At 41.8% G+C, this 15,807-nt stretch overlaps 2 protein-coding genes across 2 annotated transcripts; one reads left to right on the plus strand and one right to left on the minus strand.

The window, feature by feature from the left end:
• Positions 1-765: 765 nt before the first annotated feature.
• On the plus strand, positions 766-2,381 carry rep15 (RAB15 effector protein; the record flags this gene model as incomplete). The annotated part of the gene is made up of 2 exons (XM_080002355.1): positions 766-1,071; positions 1,842-2,381. The coding sequence occupies 2 exons, from the start codon at positions 766-768 to the stop codon at positions 2,379-2,381; spliced, it is 846 nt and encodes a 281-aa protein (XP_079858481.1).
• A 3,884-nt stretch (positions 2,382-6,265) lies between these two features.
• Positions 6,266-10,892, minus strand: poglut3 (protein O-glucosyltransferase 3). Its single transcript, XM_080003128.1, has 6 exons — positions 10,637-10,892; positions 9,462-9,662; positions 8,786-9,069; positions 8,200-8,410; positions 6,954-7,150; positions 6,266-6,841 (listed from the first exon to the last, which is right to left on the minus strand). The coding sequence occupies exons 1-6, from the start codon at positions 10,863-10,865 to the stop codon at positions 6,398-6,400; spliced, it is 1,566 nt and encodes a 521-aa protein (XP_079859254.1). The 5' UTR covers positions 10,866-10,892; the 3' UTR covers positions 6,266-6,397.
• Positions 10,893-15,807: the final 4,915 nt, after the last annotated feature.

Genomic DNA, 15,807 nt, shown 5'->3' on the forward strand with positions numbered 1-15,807 from the left:
GACTAAATCTTACCTAGCAATAAAAAAAAACCTTCTCGGATTGGGGTCCCCAGAGACAAAATCTTATCAAATGAGTGAGTGGGAGTCCTTGATATGGAAAAAGGTTGAGAGTCACTGTGGTGAGCAATACTTGTATTTGTGTTGACTGATGTTCTTAACCTTATGAACATAGTTCTTAAAACACAAGACAATGCATTTTGTATGGCATTTTATCATAGCCTTATGTTACAATGGGTAGCACAGTGCACTGCAATGCTGCCTCACAGCATGAAGGTCCTGGGTTCGATTCCCACCTGGGGCACTGTTGACACTGTGCTCTGGTGGGTTATCTCCCAAATAGGAGCCTTTCTGTGTGGAGTTTGCATGTTCTCCTCGTGCTCACATGGGATTTCCTCCACCTACCATCACTAAGGACCCCCACCAAAAACATGCAAAACATCATCATCTGACCAGCGATGGACACTTGGTACCAGGTCCCTGGGCGTGTCGATGAATGCTGCCCCCCCCAGAGGCAGGACAAGCCAGGATTGGTCAAATGCAGAGGCCACATTTCACCGGCCACCATCCAAAGCATGTGTTGTAGCGTTGCGTGACAATTAAAGATTCTTCTTAAAAGATTAATTTAAAGGGTGGAATAGTTCCCGAAAAATCTGCTCACAAAGACTATGCATAGATTAGACCCAAACTCATACAAATTATTGTTTTTCTCGAGTCCAGTGCATCAGGGAGACCTCCATCTGACGCTCTTCCCGTCCGCCATCGACTATGGGCAACACCAAGAGCAAGCCCCCCGCCGACCCTTTCCAGCGTAGCAACTTCCTCTCCTCCTTCAACGCCTCCAAGCGGCACACGCTCTTCCAGAAAACTGCCACGATCAACGACAAGGACCAGGCAACGGCACGGCCCAGCATCTTCTCCACGCTGTGGCGCCCGAACCCCGTCTCCAACCCCAACGACTTCATCCCCCTGTTCAGCGACTGCATCACCACGGCCTCGTCCAGAACGCAGGAGTACCTGCTCTTCAAGGACCCGGAGGACAAGTTCCGCCCGGGCGCAGAGGTCCTCACTCAGGTAAAAAAAAAAATATTAAAATTAATAATAAAATAAAAAAATTAAAATTAATAAACTTGGGTAATCATGAATATCTTCTCACATGTGTTTTTGGATCCCCTGATGGTACATTAGTAATCCAGTTTACGATTTCTTGTTCCATTTTAGGTCAATAAATTCCGAGACACTTTGAGGGGTTATGAACACAATTTAAATGCCTCCTTATGTATTTTCCTAATCACATTACATAACTTTGACAGGTTTGTTGAATGTCTGAAGAAGAGGTGGGGAACCTTTGGCCCTCAGGCCTATTAGGTCACACAGCCTGCTTGGCATTTCCTAGATCTGATATAGACTCTTTTGGTTCCATTTTGAAAAGTAGTAGGTGGTATGTTATTTAGCAACAATTTCTTGAACAAACTGATGAACAAAGGATATTTTCCTTGGCTTGGAAAATATCAACTGTATTCAAAGATTCAAATCCATCAATAACTATAATGTGACCGTAAACTGGGAAGAGGTTCTGTCGAAAGCAAATGAAATTAAAAATATCATTGTAGTTTCCGGATTGCATATTCTGATTAAGAAAACTGTTTTATGTTATGTTTTACTTTAACTAATTGACTGGAATTTATTAAATTGTCTTCACATTGATGAATATCTAGGTACAACCTACTACTTATTGAATAAAACAGGTTGTTCGACTTTGAAGGCTTGTTACCCATATGGTGTTATTCCAAAACCCCTGTTCTTCCCTACAGTTTTGTTTTTTGCTCTTGCTTTCCGGATAGATCTTCCTCATGACCTACATCTGTCAAAGCATTAGCCTCAACATGACGGAGAGCTTCAACTGCACAGCCATGACGCCAGCACAACGGATCCTCCTGGGGGCCGACTGGGTCTGGGCCGTTCTGGAGAAGCCCACCAAGAACCCTCGTATTCAGATCGCCGTCCAGGTGATCCACCACCTGGACAGGGAGGGACCCGCGGAGGGCACTCCGGAGGCTTGCACAGAGTCCATGCAGATGGCGCAGATGGTGTCCAGCAACAAGACCATGTGCGAGAAGATGGTGGACTTCTGCGCTTCCATCGGCAAAGACTGCTACGCCCTCTTTCTGTTCTTTGGTAAGAAAAATGACATGGGCAACATCTATGGCGTCCTCAGCAACAATTTTGAGGCCGCCTTCGGGAAGTGCGATAAGATCGACAGGGATCTGATCGAGAACTTCTTCAAAGGCTCCCGGTACCTTCACACCCCGACTGGGATGCTGCAGGCTATCGTCACCAAGAAGGAGGGAGACGCCCTCACGTTGCTGATAAAGTTCAGCTGAGCCATTTTCTCCTTTGATGTTGAGGAGCCAACTATGTATTTCATTTGAGTAACTAATGGGCGCTGTCAAGAAACAACCTTTCTCTAAAGAAATTAAATCTCATAAGCTAGGTACTCTTAAAGATTTTCAAAGCCAAGGACATTCCCATATGGAAAGTATTTGGTATTAGAGCTGATCTAGATAAGAAAGGAGTTTATTGGAATGTGCAAATGATTAGAACTAGAATAAACACCTAACTTAGTTTTATAAGATGGTGAGCTTGCTGGGAAGCAAATTAGTGGTTCTCCTCAAAATCAAATGTCCAACACCTCAAACAACAGGGGGAAATATTAATATTATATAATAATACACAGCATGCACTGCACAGACATGCCAACCCCTTAATCCCCAATTACCACCCACCAATACCATAAGTGTCTAATACCACACAATTACATTGACATATGCCCATATGCATGGTTCTATATGGGCCTGCTTTGTGGCTTCCATCCATTCTCAACTACCAACACCAATTTTGTATGGGTCTTCCCAATGCCAAATTCCACTTGCACTGTCAATGCATGCTCAGTGCCACCAGTTCTGTACGTGTCATGGCTGTTATCAATCCCTGGAGTCACCTCCCCACATGATCAGTTTTATGTTAATCTAGAGCAACTGACTAGCCCTTTGAGCTGTTCCAGCCAAATCTTTTCAAGCTGATTTCAGAGAACATCCTTGAATACCCAATTCTCAAAGAAGCAACATAGTTGATTTGGCTACTAACCCTCCAACCCCTATCTCTACTGGTCGAATGTGCGCCTCAAGATAATGGACATAATAATCTGTGGAAACTGGAGTTGCATGCCGATAACCTCCAGTCCCTTTGCTTAACCTATTTTCCAACGTTACAAGTTACTATGAGTCTACATTGTGATATTCTGTCCCTACTCTATAAAGCAAATTGTTCTATTTACTTTGCTAACAGGACCTGAATTTGCTTCTACTGTACATGTTTACTTTCAACTATACCTGCCAACACTTGAACTGGGTTATGACACCAGGTATAGCAACCCTGGGCTAGACTAGGCCAAAATCTGGTAACTAGCTTCTCTAGTTACTCCACCTCAGTGAAAGTTATCTCATAGGCCACACAGGCCACATTAAACGTGGTAACAATCCAAACTACAATTTCAGTTTATCAGGCAAAAATGACATTTCAATGGTGAACTCACTTGCTTCCCGTCATTCAAGTTCTAGCTATACCATCTACCCTCCTCGGCATAAACAAGGTCTGATGCTGTGCGTGCAGCCATGTTTGCTGTTAAGTGTTCTTCTTCGTTCGCTACTTCCTGCTTCATCCGGTGCTTTCTCTCGACTGTTAGCCGTGGTTTCTGAAAATACTGCAACAGAGAATGTGTCCACGTGAAGGTATAACCTGCCCTTTCTGGGGCCAGGGGAGCAAAATCAATGTATTAATTGCATTTTGGTTTATTTTGTGCGTGTTTTTTTTTTAATAATTAATTAATTAATTAATTAATTGATTGATTGATTAATTAATTAATTAACAAGATTACCAAGTTAAATTGACAGCCATAGTTTTTATTTTAGAGGTTATTTATTTTACTCAATGTCCTTATTGAACGAAACAATTAAGGCACTGTGAGTAACGGGGACACTTACTTAGATAACGCTTCATTCATCATTTACACAACTTTCCAAAGCATCGGTCATGTTTACACATGCATTAATACTTGAAGGAGTTACATGTTTGTTCTTCCAACTATTGTAATGATAATAATGATAGATTCCACCTTTAGGTAATAAGAAAAAAATATGTCTTCAAGATCAAATACATTTATTTGCATTGCTTATTGTTGTATATGCAACACTTTCTCTCATCCAAGATTTGGTTTGCTTTTCTTAAAAGCAATAAATTGACTGTTACAAATTAAACACTTCACAGGAGGAGAAAAATAAAAATAAGTCAACGAGTTGTAAATATTTTGTAATATGATCCACCTTACTCCACTTTAAGCACACCCTTTGTTGTGCTAATGCAATGTGATTCAAACAGTTGGTACACAAGAGTACGGTATCCATTTTTAACTTGTTTCAACTCAGGATTCAATTACACAAATATTAAAAAGGTGCATACATGACTTGCAACAACTAAAGTTAAATGCTTGGAGCCACTTGGCATTTTCAAATGTATTTTCTCCATAACGGATACTGAAACGTGTGAAACATAGGCATCAGTGTATTATTTAACATAATATTTTACACATCACACCAATTTGTTACACCTACATTGTAGGTGTAACCTACAAACAAAAGAAATGAATAATACATGCACAATCATGCCAATGGGTGTGGCTACATTAACACCCAAAATAGGGATCTAATGCTATATAGTCATACACCAATTCTGCTTAGATCCTAAACATAAATACACTATATATTGAAATACCTTGACCAAAGTAGGGTTGTTGTTTTTTTTTTGTTAAAGGGGACCTATTATGAAAAACTCACTTTTTCACTTCTTGTGCACATACTTGGGGTCTATGATGGGCTTACTAACACACAAACTGTGAAATAAGACAACTAAGTCCGTTTTTTGTGAGCTGTCTATTTCAGAAAACATCTGGTGAAACAAGATGTTCAGATTTGCAGCCCCTTTGTATACCACATGGGGCCTCAGTAGAATTAGAGTCACCCTCCATCTGAGTAACTCCACCCACGGCTGGGAACTTCTCTGTTGGCTTATAGACCAGCACACCTCTTTTAAAAGAAAGAGGAATTAATACCAACTGTCCGTGAAGAAACTGCAGACAATGGAGTGTAGTTATTTAAAAAATAATTATGCTGTGTGTTTTTCTAAAAAAAAATATATATATAATTATAATAATAAGAAGAAGAAGAAGTAGAATAATAAAATAAAATGAATACACATAGGTAGATATACTTCAGGTACCGCTGTGCATTTCTCCAAACCAAACCAATAAAAATAGTGTTTTTATTGTAGATGTATTTATTTTATTTTCCGATGTTCACATGAAACAAAAAATTCCTGCGTGCGGTGTCCAGGTGCAGTGTTCCCGACAAGCTTGGAGCATGGCAACCAAAACCGCAACAAAACTAATTAAATTATGCATTGTAGATCTGATATGAGTGAAGATTCAGCAACTGGATTGCTTAATTCTTGCCTCAAATTTGTTCAGAAACAGATTTTAGTGGACTGATGAGGAGAAATCAGTGAATGTTAAAGGACTAACTACAACAGAACCCGCAACTTATGCTCAAACCCCATTAGCTCATAGAACTAGGGACCTAAGGAGGGTGGCGCCACCCACTCAAGCAGAGTGTCCTGGAACAGGAATGTTTAGAGACATGTGAGAATGGCTAGAATGAGTATTCGGAGTGGTTTTTTAAGCAAAAAAATTCAAAATCATGTTTTGGGAACGTCAGAGACCTATATTAACTTGTTGAAAAGGAGCATAATAGGGGCCCTTTAACTTTTAAAATTGCATTCTTACTAGAAATTGCAGAATTCCACTCGAATTGAGAGGACAGGTGTTCACAGTTTTGACATGAAGCATTACTAAAGTTGTGCTTATTCTATAATGGTATTTAATGACTCAAGCTTTCCACGTGAAGTAATCCCTCTATAGAACAATACAACACTGATAATTTGCTTTCAAACACTTCTGAATAAGCAAATGAATACACAGATGAATTAAGGCATGACCAAGAGAAACCTTTTTAAGCATATATTCAGATTTCACAAGGATGATAAGTCCGCACTGGATGTTCCATCGCATTAAACCAAAGTAGTAAGTAATGATAAGTAAAATAAGTAACCACGATTCAAAAGAGTCATAAAAATATGTCACCTCGTCATGGGTTGCAATGATGACAAGTTTTTCCTTTTTTAATTTTTCTGTCCTTTGAAAAGGAATTGAAGACTTCAAAAAAAGGTCCAAAGTACAGCTGGCAGCTCGGTCTTAAGACTGTCTACACATACTGTATGTACCTTTCTGTCATAGTTCATCCTTCGACACCGCAGGTTCACCCACCACCTTTCCCCGCTCACATGTGCAGGCAGCGCTGTGGTCGTCAGGCTGGAGGACAAGCTCCATGTCTGGATGGCGTGAGGGCTGGCCAAACTGCCGCTTGGAGTATGTCTCCAGCACCTTGTAGTAGTAACAATACAACCTGTTGGGCTGCAGCAGTTCCCTGGCCTTGGCCTGGCCTGCTTTGGCTATCCTCTCCGCTTGGTCGTCGTTCTCTTTGGCCCATTGGATCTTCTCGATCAGGTCAGAGAGGCTTCTCTTCACAGGGATGTAGTGATCGTCCGGCTTGAGGTGCGAGTAGAAGTGCTCATAGTAGGGCGAGTTCTGCTTCAGTACCAGGCTGTTTCCGAGCATGAGGTAAGGAAACCGGTACGCTGCCACTGTGCCGTCTACGTTCACTTGGTACTTATACTGAAAGGAAGCAAGAGAGGTATCAGCCGTTTTTTGTTTGAAACCACTCAAGGTTACCATGCTTTGAGTATACAAGGGTCAACAAAGCCCCATAAGACCAACATCCCCTCACCTTAAAGAAGTCAAAGAATCCAACAAGCGACTCCTTCCCTAAGTCTTTCTCCCGGTCCCTGAAGAAGAACCAGCCGGTGATACCTGCGTCCAACAGCTCTGGGTGTTTCTTGGACAGTGAGGCCAGGTGAAGCCTCTCTTCGCGGCTGTCTCGGCCTCGGAAAAAGGCCTGCTCAGTTTTATTGGCCCACAGCGGCCCTGAAGGGACAAAGGGTTGAAGTAACCAATAAAGACAATCACAGGAAGCAGTAAAAACACATTGATCAAAGTGTTGGGTCTCGTTTACGTAGATACTGCCCTAGAATTTTAAACTCTATTAAAAAAAAAACAACTGTAAAAATATAATGAATCTAGAATAAAAACAAACTGTTTTTATTTGCTTTGTTTGGAGAAAAGATCTCTCTCATCGGAGCTGCAGAACTCCACAGAGGAACTGTGCCTTTTGCCCCCCCCGCCCCCAAGTACTACATTTGAAAATATTTTAATATTAAAAATAATAAAGCATACAAATTTGAATGGGATTACAGAGGAATATCTGCAGCCCCAATATATGTGTGTGGGGTGTGGATTTCTGATACTCCTTAATTGGAAGATTTTTGGTCAAATCTGGTAGGTTATGGTACTTTTACCTTTTAACTTTGTAGTTACTGATTAACAGGTCAATAAGCATGAATTTACCAAATTTTAGGTCAAAATGGTTAGCAGGCAGTTAGGGTTAGATTGGATTCAATCAGAAGATGCCATCGAACAGTTTAATCTTGTAATGGGATACTCAACATCATCATAATGAACAAGCAAACTGCTTAACATATTTGGCACCTATCCTGTTGTGTAACATGTAAATTTGACAAGCCTTTAGCCTTGGGTCTGGGTGGCTACATTTCTGGAGTCATGTGCTTAATACAATATAATAATGTCAGTCCTGGGTCAGACAAACAACCTAAGTCTCTGTTCAATCAAACTCAGTTCATGGAACTTTGAACTGAAAAACAGAAATTGGGAAAATTGTAGAACGACATAATTCAAGTGTGAATTGAATTGAAACTCAATTACTAAATTCATATAGACAGAATTACCAAAACCACCAGTAACTGGAGACTTTTGTCACTTGACGGTTTTTTGCAGAAGAAATTTAGCTGTGGATCACCACATGCATAGAGGTGGTCGGGAACCATTATTAGAACAGCAAACACCAACAGACTGAAATTTAAAGCCACATGCTCCCTACAAAAGGGACAGCAGGTTACCTGTGTGTCCTTGGACAGAGAGCAAGTCGTTCGTCACACCTCTCATGGTTTCCAGGGTGGAGTGGGTGACGTCGTATGTGGGGAGGACGATGTCTCTGGTGTCCTCTGAGCCGCACCAGGACATGATGGGAACCGGCCCGGCATCCGACCTCCTCGACTCCATGGGCCAGTCTCCGACGTTGATGTAGAACTCCACGTCGGGCAACTTCACCTTCCGGTTTTAAGGAGGACAAAAAAAATAATTATAATAAATAATAAATAATAATAATAATAATAATAATAATAATAATAATAATAATAATAATAATTTAAAAGAATACAATTACATTTAAAAAAGCTGCTTGTAATTTGCTGGACTTCAATATAAATTGAGTAAATAGATATTTGGCAGGAATTAGAAATATTCTCAAGCAGGTTATAGAGGTTATTTCGAGATATAATGGAGTCAGAAATAATCAAAATGTGAAATTAATTAATAGATTTTTAAGATTTTAAGGATTACCATGGAAGGCCTATATGGAATGGATGAAAGATTAAACATTATTTGTATAACCTTGACCGACCATAAAACCGCAGACCGCTTTACCTTCCTGGCCAGAGACAGCAGCATCTCATCTGAGAACATTTTGAAGTCAGTGTACTTCCCCAGTGAGCTTCGGTACACCTGGTTGTCCACGACCGCATAATGAATGAGACCCCCTCTGGTGGCGAAGCGCTGAGGAACCTCCAGCCGGAGCTGCTGCAGGTCTATGAAGGGGAAGGATCGGAAGTCCTCCGCGATCTGAGGCTCCTCGGCAGGGCACCGCATGGTGTTCTCCCAGACGGAGGCATCCGGCTCAGGACAGTCACAGTATTCATGATAGAGCGGACCTGGAGGTTTTTATTGGTCCAATGAAAGTCAAATCCAGGGACATGCAAAACTCACATTGTCGAGGGTCGAATACTGAGTGGGTGGTATGAGCGAATAATCGATTGTATGTTGTGCCGAGAGTATCGCATTTTAACAAGTCCCAAAATTCCTACCAGGACCCAATTCGACCAGTGAAATTCTTCCCAACCATTAACAATTTACCCATTGCCCACGCAAAAGTTGTTTCCCCAAAGAAAAAAAACAAACAAACATTCTTGTCATCATGAACAAATAATCGCATATTCTGACCTTGTCAAATCAAGGTGGTGATACATTGACCAGGAGAGCTTTATTTTATTTTTATTGTATTTTATTTTTTCAAAAAGTTATTTTAAACAAAAGTGGGCTCTACCTTGGAGGACATAGGGTGACTTGGCAACCGTGGTACCGTCCTGGAGCAGTACTTGGACCCTAAGCCCCTGCTGGGCCGTGCCATACAGGCGGTACCTCGCCATGAAGGTGCCGTCCCCCCTGTCCAGGGGCACAGGGACGTGGATACGGAGATGCTCCTTCTGATTCAGCGAGGCGATCTTCACTTTAAAAGTGTCTTTACCTGGCACGGAGAGAAAACATAAATTCCACAGAGATATAAAGTCGTGTCAAGTTTATTTCCATAGCCGTGAATCGCGGTACAGACTCTAAGGGCTTCACAAGCCAAACATTTCACATAGAAATCAACAGCACCCTCTTGGTTTGTATGACTTTCACTGCATGATAGAAATCCTGTTGAATGTGTTTACTTCTATCTCTCTCTAAGACCGACCGATAGCACACCAGAACGTGAAATACTTTTTATGTATCGACCTAATTGTATTTATAGTGTTTGTTGAGTACTGAAACACTCTGTGGCAATAGGCACCAAGGTTTTATACTCAAGTAGATTTAAAAGTGTTTTTTGAGCGAGACAGAGATGCTCCTACAGTATTTCAGCAGTACATGAAAAGAGAAATTGGTCAGAAGGTATTGTTCAGAAGTATTGTGTGGGCCAGAGAAGACCCAGATGTGGGAACAATGTGTTTGTGCCAACTAAGTACCAGGGGGACCAGTGATGGACCAGGTATTACACACTGGGTTAAAGGTAGGTGGCATGAGGTCCAAATTTTATATTTTTTGTTTAAGGGAAGTGTCATGGGGATGGTCCAGACACGGCAGAGATGGCTGGCATGGCCACCTGGAATCAGACAGAAGAAAAATCCTGCGATTCCAGGTTGTAGGCCGGAAGAAACTGAAAGAAACATCGAGGGACACATTTGAGCCAGACTTTGGTTAGTTTAACGGCAAGGGGCATCAGAATGTCTTCAGTAAAGGCAACTATATAGAAGTGTCAGCGACAGCTCGCACAATTGGAAAGAGTCGGTCACCAAATTATTTGAAATTACCGGCTTGTTCCAGTTGAGTAACAGCTGTAAAACGAAAAATGTACTTGCGATCAGTGTACTCAGATTGAAACGGTTTTGCGACGTTTAGATGACGTGGAGGATGCTCGAGAAACAGGAATATAGAACGTGCTGTTTTTCACAGGTGTACCTGGGGAGCTGGTCAGGTTCCCTCCTTTCGAGTTCACCGCCTGAATGAAGAAGTGTCGGACAGGTAGCGCTGCTCCGGGTCCGAGTCCCGGGCCCCACACCAGACATCTCTCCGGACTGATTTCTGAACACTCGCAACAGGTCCACAAGCACAGCGCCGAAACTAGGAGCCGGTTCAGTGTAACACTCCTTAGCAGTTTTAATACACCAACGACATGTCTGTCAAACATAATTCTGCTGGGGTGGAGGGGTTGCCCTACACGTCCCGAACTACACGAACTATTCACGGGGAGAGAGGAGGAACTGCTTGCGGTCAACTTTGAGTTCGTGAAGAGACGCGTTGCAATGCGGAAATGCTGTAGAATGGGGCTACGGGATTGGTCGGATCTGCTCGTGGGCGCGGCCAACGGTTGGACCCCCCCGACGTCCCAAAGCGCTCCCCGTGGAGACCCCAACCTCGTGTTTTCGTTTTGTAAAAGTCAGGTGAGGGTTTACCGTCTATACTAATCTTGTAGTGCAAGGCGAGGCACGATCCCGATCTCGTTATATTACCTGCAAAATGGGTTCAAAATGGGTTCAAAATGGGTTCAAAATGGGTTCAAACAATCAAATAACTGACGTTGTAACCCTTTATTGTGAGAGACTCAAACAACAAAAAAAAAAATGCAGACTTAATTACAAAAAGAAAAGAAAAGAAAAGAAGATATTTAGCACTAACCAGTCGTGATCATTAATTAAGAATAACGAAAATATTTTTCTCTGTGGGGGGGGGGGGGGGGGTAATCGTTCAACAGGTGATGAAATAGACTAATAATAATAATAATAATAATAATAATAATAATAATAATAATAAATCTGTACTTCTTAAGATCTGGGTCCGTTATTTATTTATTTGTTTGTTTATTTTCATAATGTGTGCTGTGAGGCCTTGCATATGAAAAGTTCATGTTAAAAGATTTTCAAAAAGCACTTTAATTTCTGATCATGAAAAAGTCCCTCTGTACCTAGGTTGTATAAATAAAGAAGCTAAAGGAAAAGATTGCATGCTTACATTTCTAGCCATCCATCCATCAGCTTTACTACAGAACACATTACTTATACTATACTATACTATACTATACAATACTATACTATAGGAAAAGCATCTATAGATGGTATAATAAGCAATATCTGTCAAATATAATATTAACTGGGCTATGTTTTTAATTCATATGAAGATGATACTCAATTTGAACACAACCCAGCCCAGCTCTTGATATCTGCAAAGTTAAAAAGTAAAACTATTAATTTGTGTTTAATTGACACAAATAATGAATAATCTTCACACATTCCATTGCGTAGGAGCAAAATAGTTTCCTCCCCAATCCTGATGTCTCCCTAAGCGTATGTAATTTATGTCATGGCATGTCAACCTAAGACATTTTCTCCCCAAGTTACTATCAGAAAACTTTCAGAAAAAACCTGACTGCCTGAGGCTGCTGCCAGTCTCAAAGGGGTATTGTAAGAATCCTGTATGTACTGTGCACCATTTAATCGGTTAAACAACATGTGGCCAAAGGTATGTGGACGCCCAAGCACCACACCCATACAGTATGTGCTTGTTGAACATTTCATTTCAAAACCATGGGCATTAATATGGAGTTGGTCCCCCTTTGTCTGCTAGAACAGCCACCACACTCCACAGATTTTGGAACATGGTGGCAGGGATTTTTCTCCCATTCAGACACAGAGCGTCAGTGAGGTCAGGCACTGATGTTGGGCGATGGGGCCTGGCTCACAGTCAGCACTCCAGTTCATCCTAAAGTTGTTGAATGGGGTTCATGTCTGGGCTCTGTGCAGGCCAGTCGAGTTCTTCTACACCAGAGTCTGTAAACCATTTTTTTATGGGCTTCACATTGTGCACGGGGGCATTGCCATGCTCATAGTGCGAATAATGGTGGAGATTGAGGGGGTCTGACCCCCCTAATTAAGACTTGGACTTCTTACCTGTCATTGTAAATATTACCATATATTTCCCATATTCATGCCTGGAAGAATAATGTAATGTAATTGTAATACAATTTCAGACACCCCTAAAGTGGACCATACCAATACACTGAGCATCGCGCTCCGCAGCAGAGGACATGATCCGCAGCTCAGATCATTTTTTCCAAACAAAGCAATTAAAAACAGTGATGTATTATTATAGATTTATTTATTTTACTCTGTTTTCTAATTGAATGAAACAAAAAAATCCTGGTCTGTAACCATGAGTAACGGGGACACTTTCTCAGTCACTGTCTTACCCCCCTAAAACAGAAAGGGGCCCTCCCCAAATTGTTGCCACCATAGCAGCCCAAACCATAAAAAACAGTTGGGACTATGCATGGCATGATACATTCAGGCAGGCCTTCTATGAGCATGGCAATGCCCCTGTGCACAAAGTGAAGCCCATAAAGACATGGTTTACTGACTCTGGTGTAGAAGAACTGGCCTTCTCCTGGCATCCACCAAACCATGATAGTCCATCAGACTGCCAGATGGTGAAGTGTGATTCATCACGCCAGAGAACGTGTTTCCATTGCTCCAGAATCCAATGGAGGCACAGCTCAGGCGGTAGAGCTGGTGGTCTAGTAATCTAAAGGTTGCTGGTTTGATCCCAGGCTCCTCCTGCTAGCATGCTGTAGTGTCCTTTAGCAAGACACTTTGCTCCTGATGCCTACATCTGTCAGTGTTTGAATAATTGTAAGTCGCTTTGGATAAAAGCATCTGCTAAATGTAATGACTGCATCAGTAGGTGAGATGCTTCTATCAATGATCACATGCAATCAATAGCAAAGAGTGTGTAAAAATACACAATATGTATGTTACACCACTTCCTATAGGAACATTTGCAAATATGTTTGCTTGAAATGTTTGCTATGTTTGCTCTATTCTCGGTCACTTTTATTGTTAGGTTAATTATTATGTACCTTAATATACCCAATATCTAACCAATTTTAGTTACACTGCATTGGCTCCCATATTCTTTTAGAATTTACTTAAAAGTCCTCTTATGTATACAAAGCTCTGCATGGCATCGGAGCAGCCTACATTATAGGAGCACTGGTCTTCTATGCTCCATCTCGGGCCTAAGGTCTTCCACTGCTAGCCTGTTAGAAGTACACCCAACTCAGTAGAAGATTGGAGATGGAGCTTTTTTTAATTTCTCCCAAACTATAGAATGAGCTACCAAAGAATCTCGGAGAGGCAGACTCGGTAGGTGCTTTCAAGAGAATATCTAAATACTTTTCTTTTCAGCTCAGCATTAAATTAGTTGGGGGTAAGATAGAGGTCAGAGAAAAAAAAACAGGGTGTGATTTATAGCCAGAAGTGTAAGAAACCCATGGTGAGTGTTTTTGCGTTTGTGTCCAGGCGATTCTAGAAAGGGGAAAGAAACAGTTATGAGGAAAAAGACAATGCAGGTAAGAAAAGTTACATGATAGTAAAATCCAAGACTATTGATATATGAGAATAATTTGCTGAGTAACGCTTAATCTTACCCTGCTTTCAATTTGTTTCATTCTTTTAATTATTTTATTATTCTACTTTTTAGATTCATTTTGCTTGCTTTACTTTTATTGTCATGTCTATCTGATGGCCTTTTCATTTAAAGCTCTTTGAATAACATGTTGTGTATGAAAGGTGCTATACAAATTAAGTATATAATAATAATAATAATAATAATAATAATAATAATAATAATAATAATTATTATTATTATTATTATTATTATTATTATTATTATTATTATTATTATTATTATCCTTCAAAATAGCTGCAATCCGTCTTGCAATGCTGTAATTGTCAGGATCCTGCCCTGTGCTTGTTTGTTTTCTGTCCCTTTCTAGCACCCTCTGTCTGTCTCTGGTTTCACATTCCTGCCACTGCACACCTGTCCCCAGTCAGCAATCTTGCCAACTGTCTTCACCATCCTCGTCACTCCTCTTGTATTTAACCTGTTCCCCATTCACCCTGTCTTGGTCAGATTGTTGTGTCTATGGAATTCTCTGTCCTATCTACTGGTTCAATTCTCTGTCTGGTCTGTTCCCGGACCTTGATTCCCTGCCTATACCTGGACCCTGGTTCCCCGCCGACAAGTTTGCCCTTTGACTGTTCCCCTAGTTTTGACCCCAGCCTTTTTCTCTAGGGACTCTCAGAAATCCCCCAGGAGATGGGGTGGTCCCAAGGATCCCCGAGGCCGTCCCAGCAACCAGCTGTAGAGGCGGCTCCACCACAGGCTGTGACCAACCCCTTTTGGCAACCTCACTTCTCTTCTCCCCTTTTCCCCTAGCCTGCCACTCCGGCCTCCCCGGCCAAGGCTGAGTATGTTCCTGAATCATTGGCCGATCCTGCTGAGGCTCGCCCCGTTCCTGTTCCAGAGCCACCAGCCTCCCCTGCCGAGGCTCAGCATGTTTCTGAGTCGTTGGCCGATCCTGCTGAGGCTTGCCCTGTTCCTGTTCCTGATTCGTCAGCCTCTCCCGCCGAGGCTCAGCACATTCCTGAGTCATTTGCCGATCCAGCTGAGGGTACCCCTGTTCCATTTCACGAGTCATCAGCCTCTCCTACCGAGGCTCCCCCTGTTCCTGAGCCATCGGCATCCCCTGCCGAATCTCGGCCAGTCCCGTTCCCGAGACGTCTGCCGCCTATCCTGAGGTCCAGCCCGATTCCCTGCCTGTTCCTGGACCCTGATCCTCTGCCTGGTTCCCTGCCGATAAATTTGCCCTTTGACTGTTCCCCTAGTTTTGACACCTGCCTGTTCTTCAATAAACCATTTACCCTCGCACCTACTCCTGAGCCTCCTCCATGTCCTTCATTTGGGTTCACCAGACTAGATTGTAACAGTTATAGAAGCAATCAACTGTGTGTGGTGGGATGCTAGTAGTGTTGATTTGTAATAACACAATTATTGAGCTAGGGTTTTGTGGATATTGCTGAAAACACAGGCCTACCGGGGGTCCCCAACTTAAACCATTTCATGGGTAAAAAAGGTTGAGTACTCCTCAACCTCACTATACTAGGTGTATACATTAAACTTTAGGTGTACAGCAGGATATAGTATACTTGGCACTAGATATTGAAACAATAGTCAGCTTTATTTAAAAAAAATGATCAAAGACATGTATTTCCGTGGTATATCAACAAATACAATTT

The sequence above is a fragment of the Zeus faber genome, assembly GCF_960531495.2.
Source record: "Zeus faber genome assembly, chromosome: 6".
In the NCBI taxonomy this organism is placed as follows: Eukaryota; Metazoa; Chordata; class Actinopteri; order Zeiformes; family Zeidae; genus Zeus; species Zeus faber.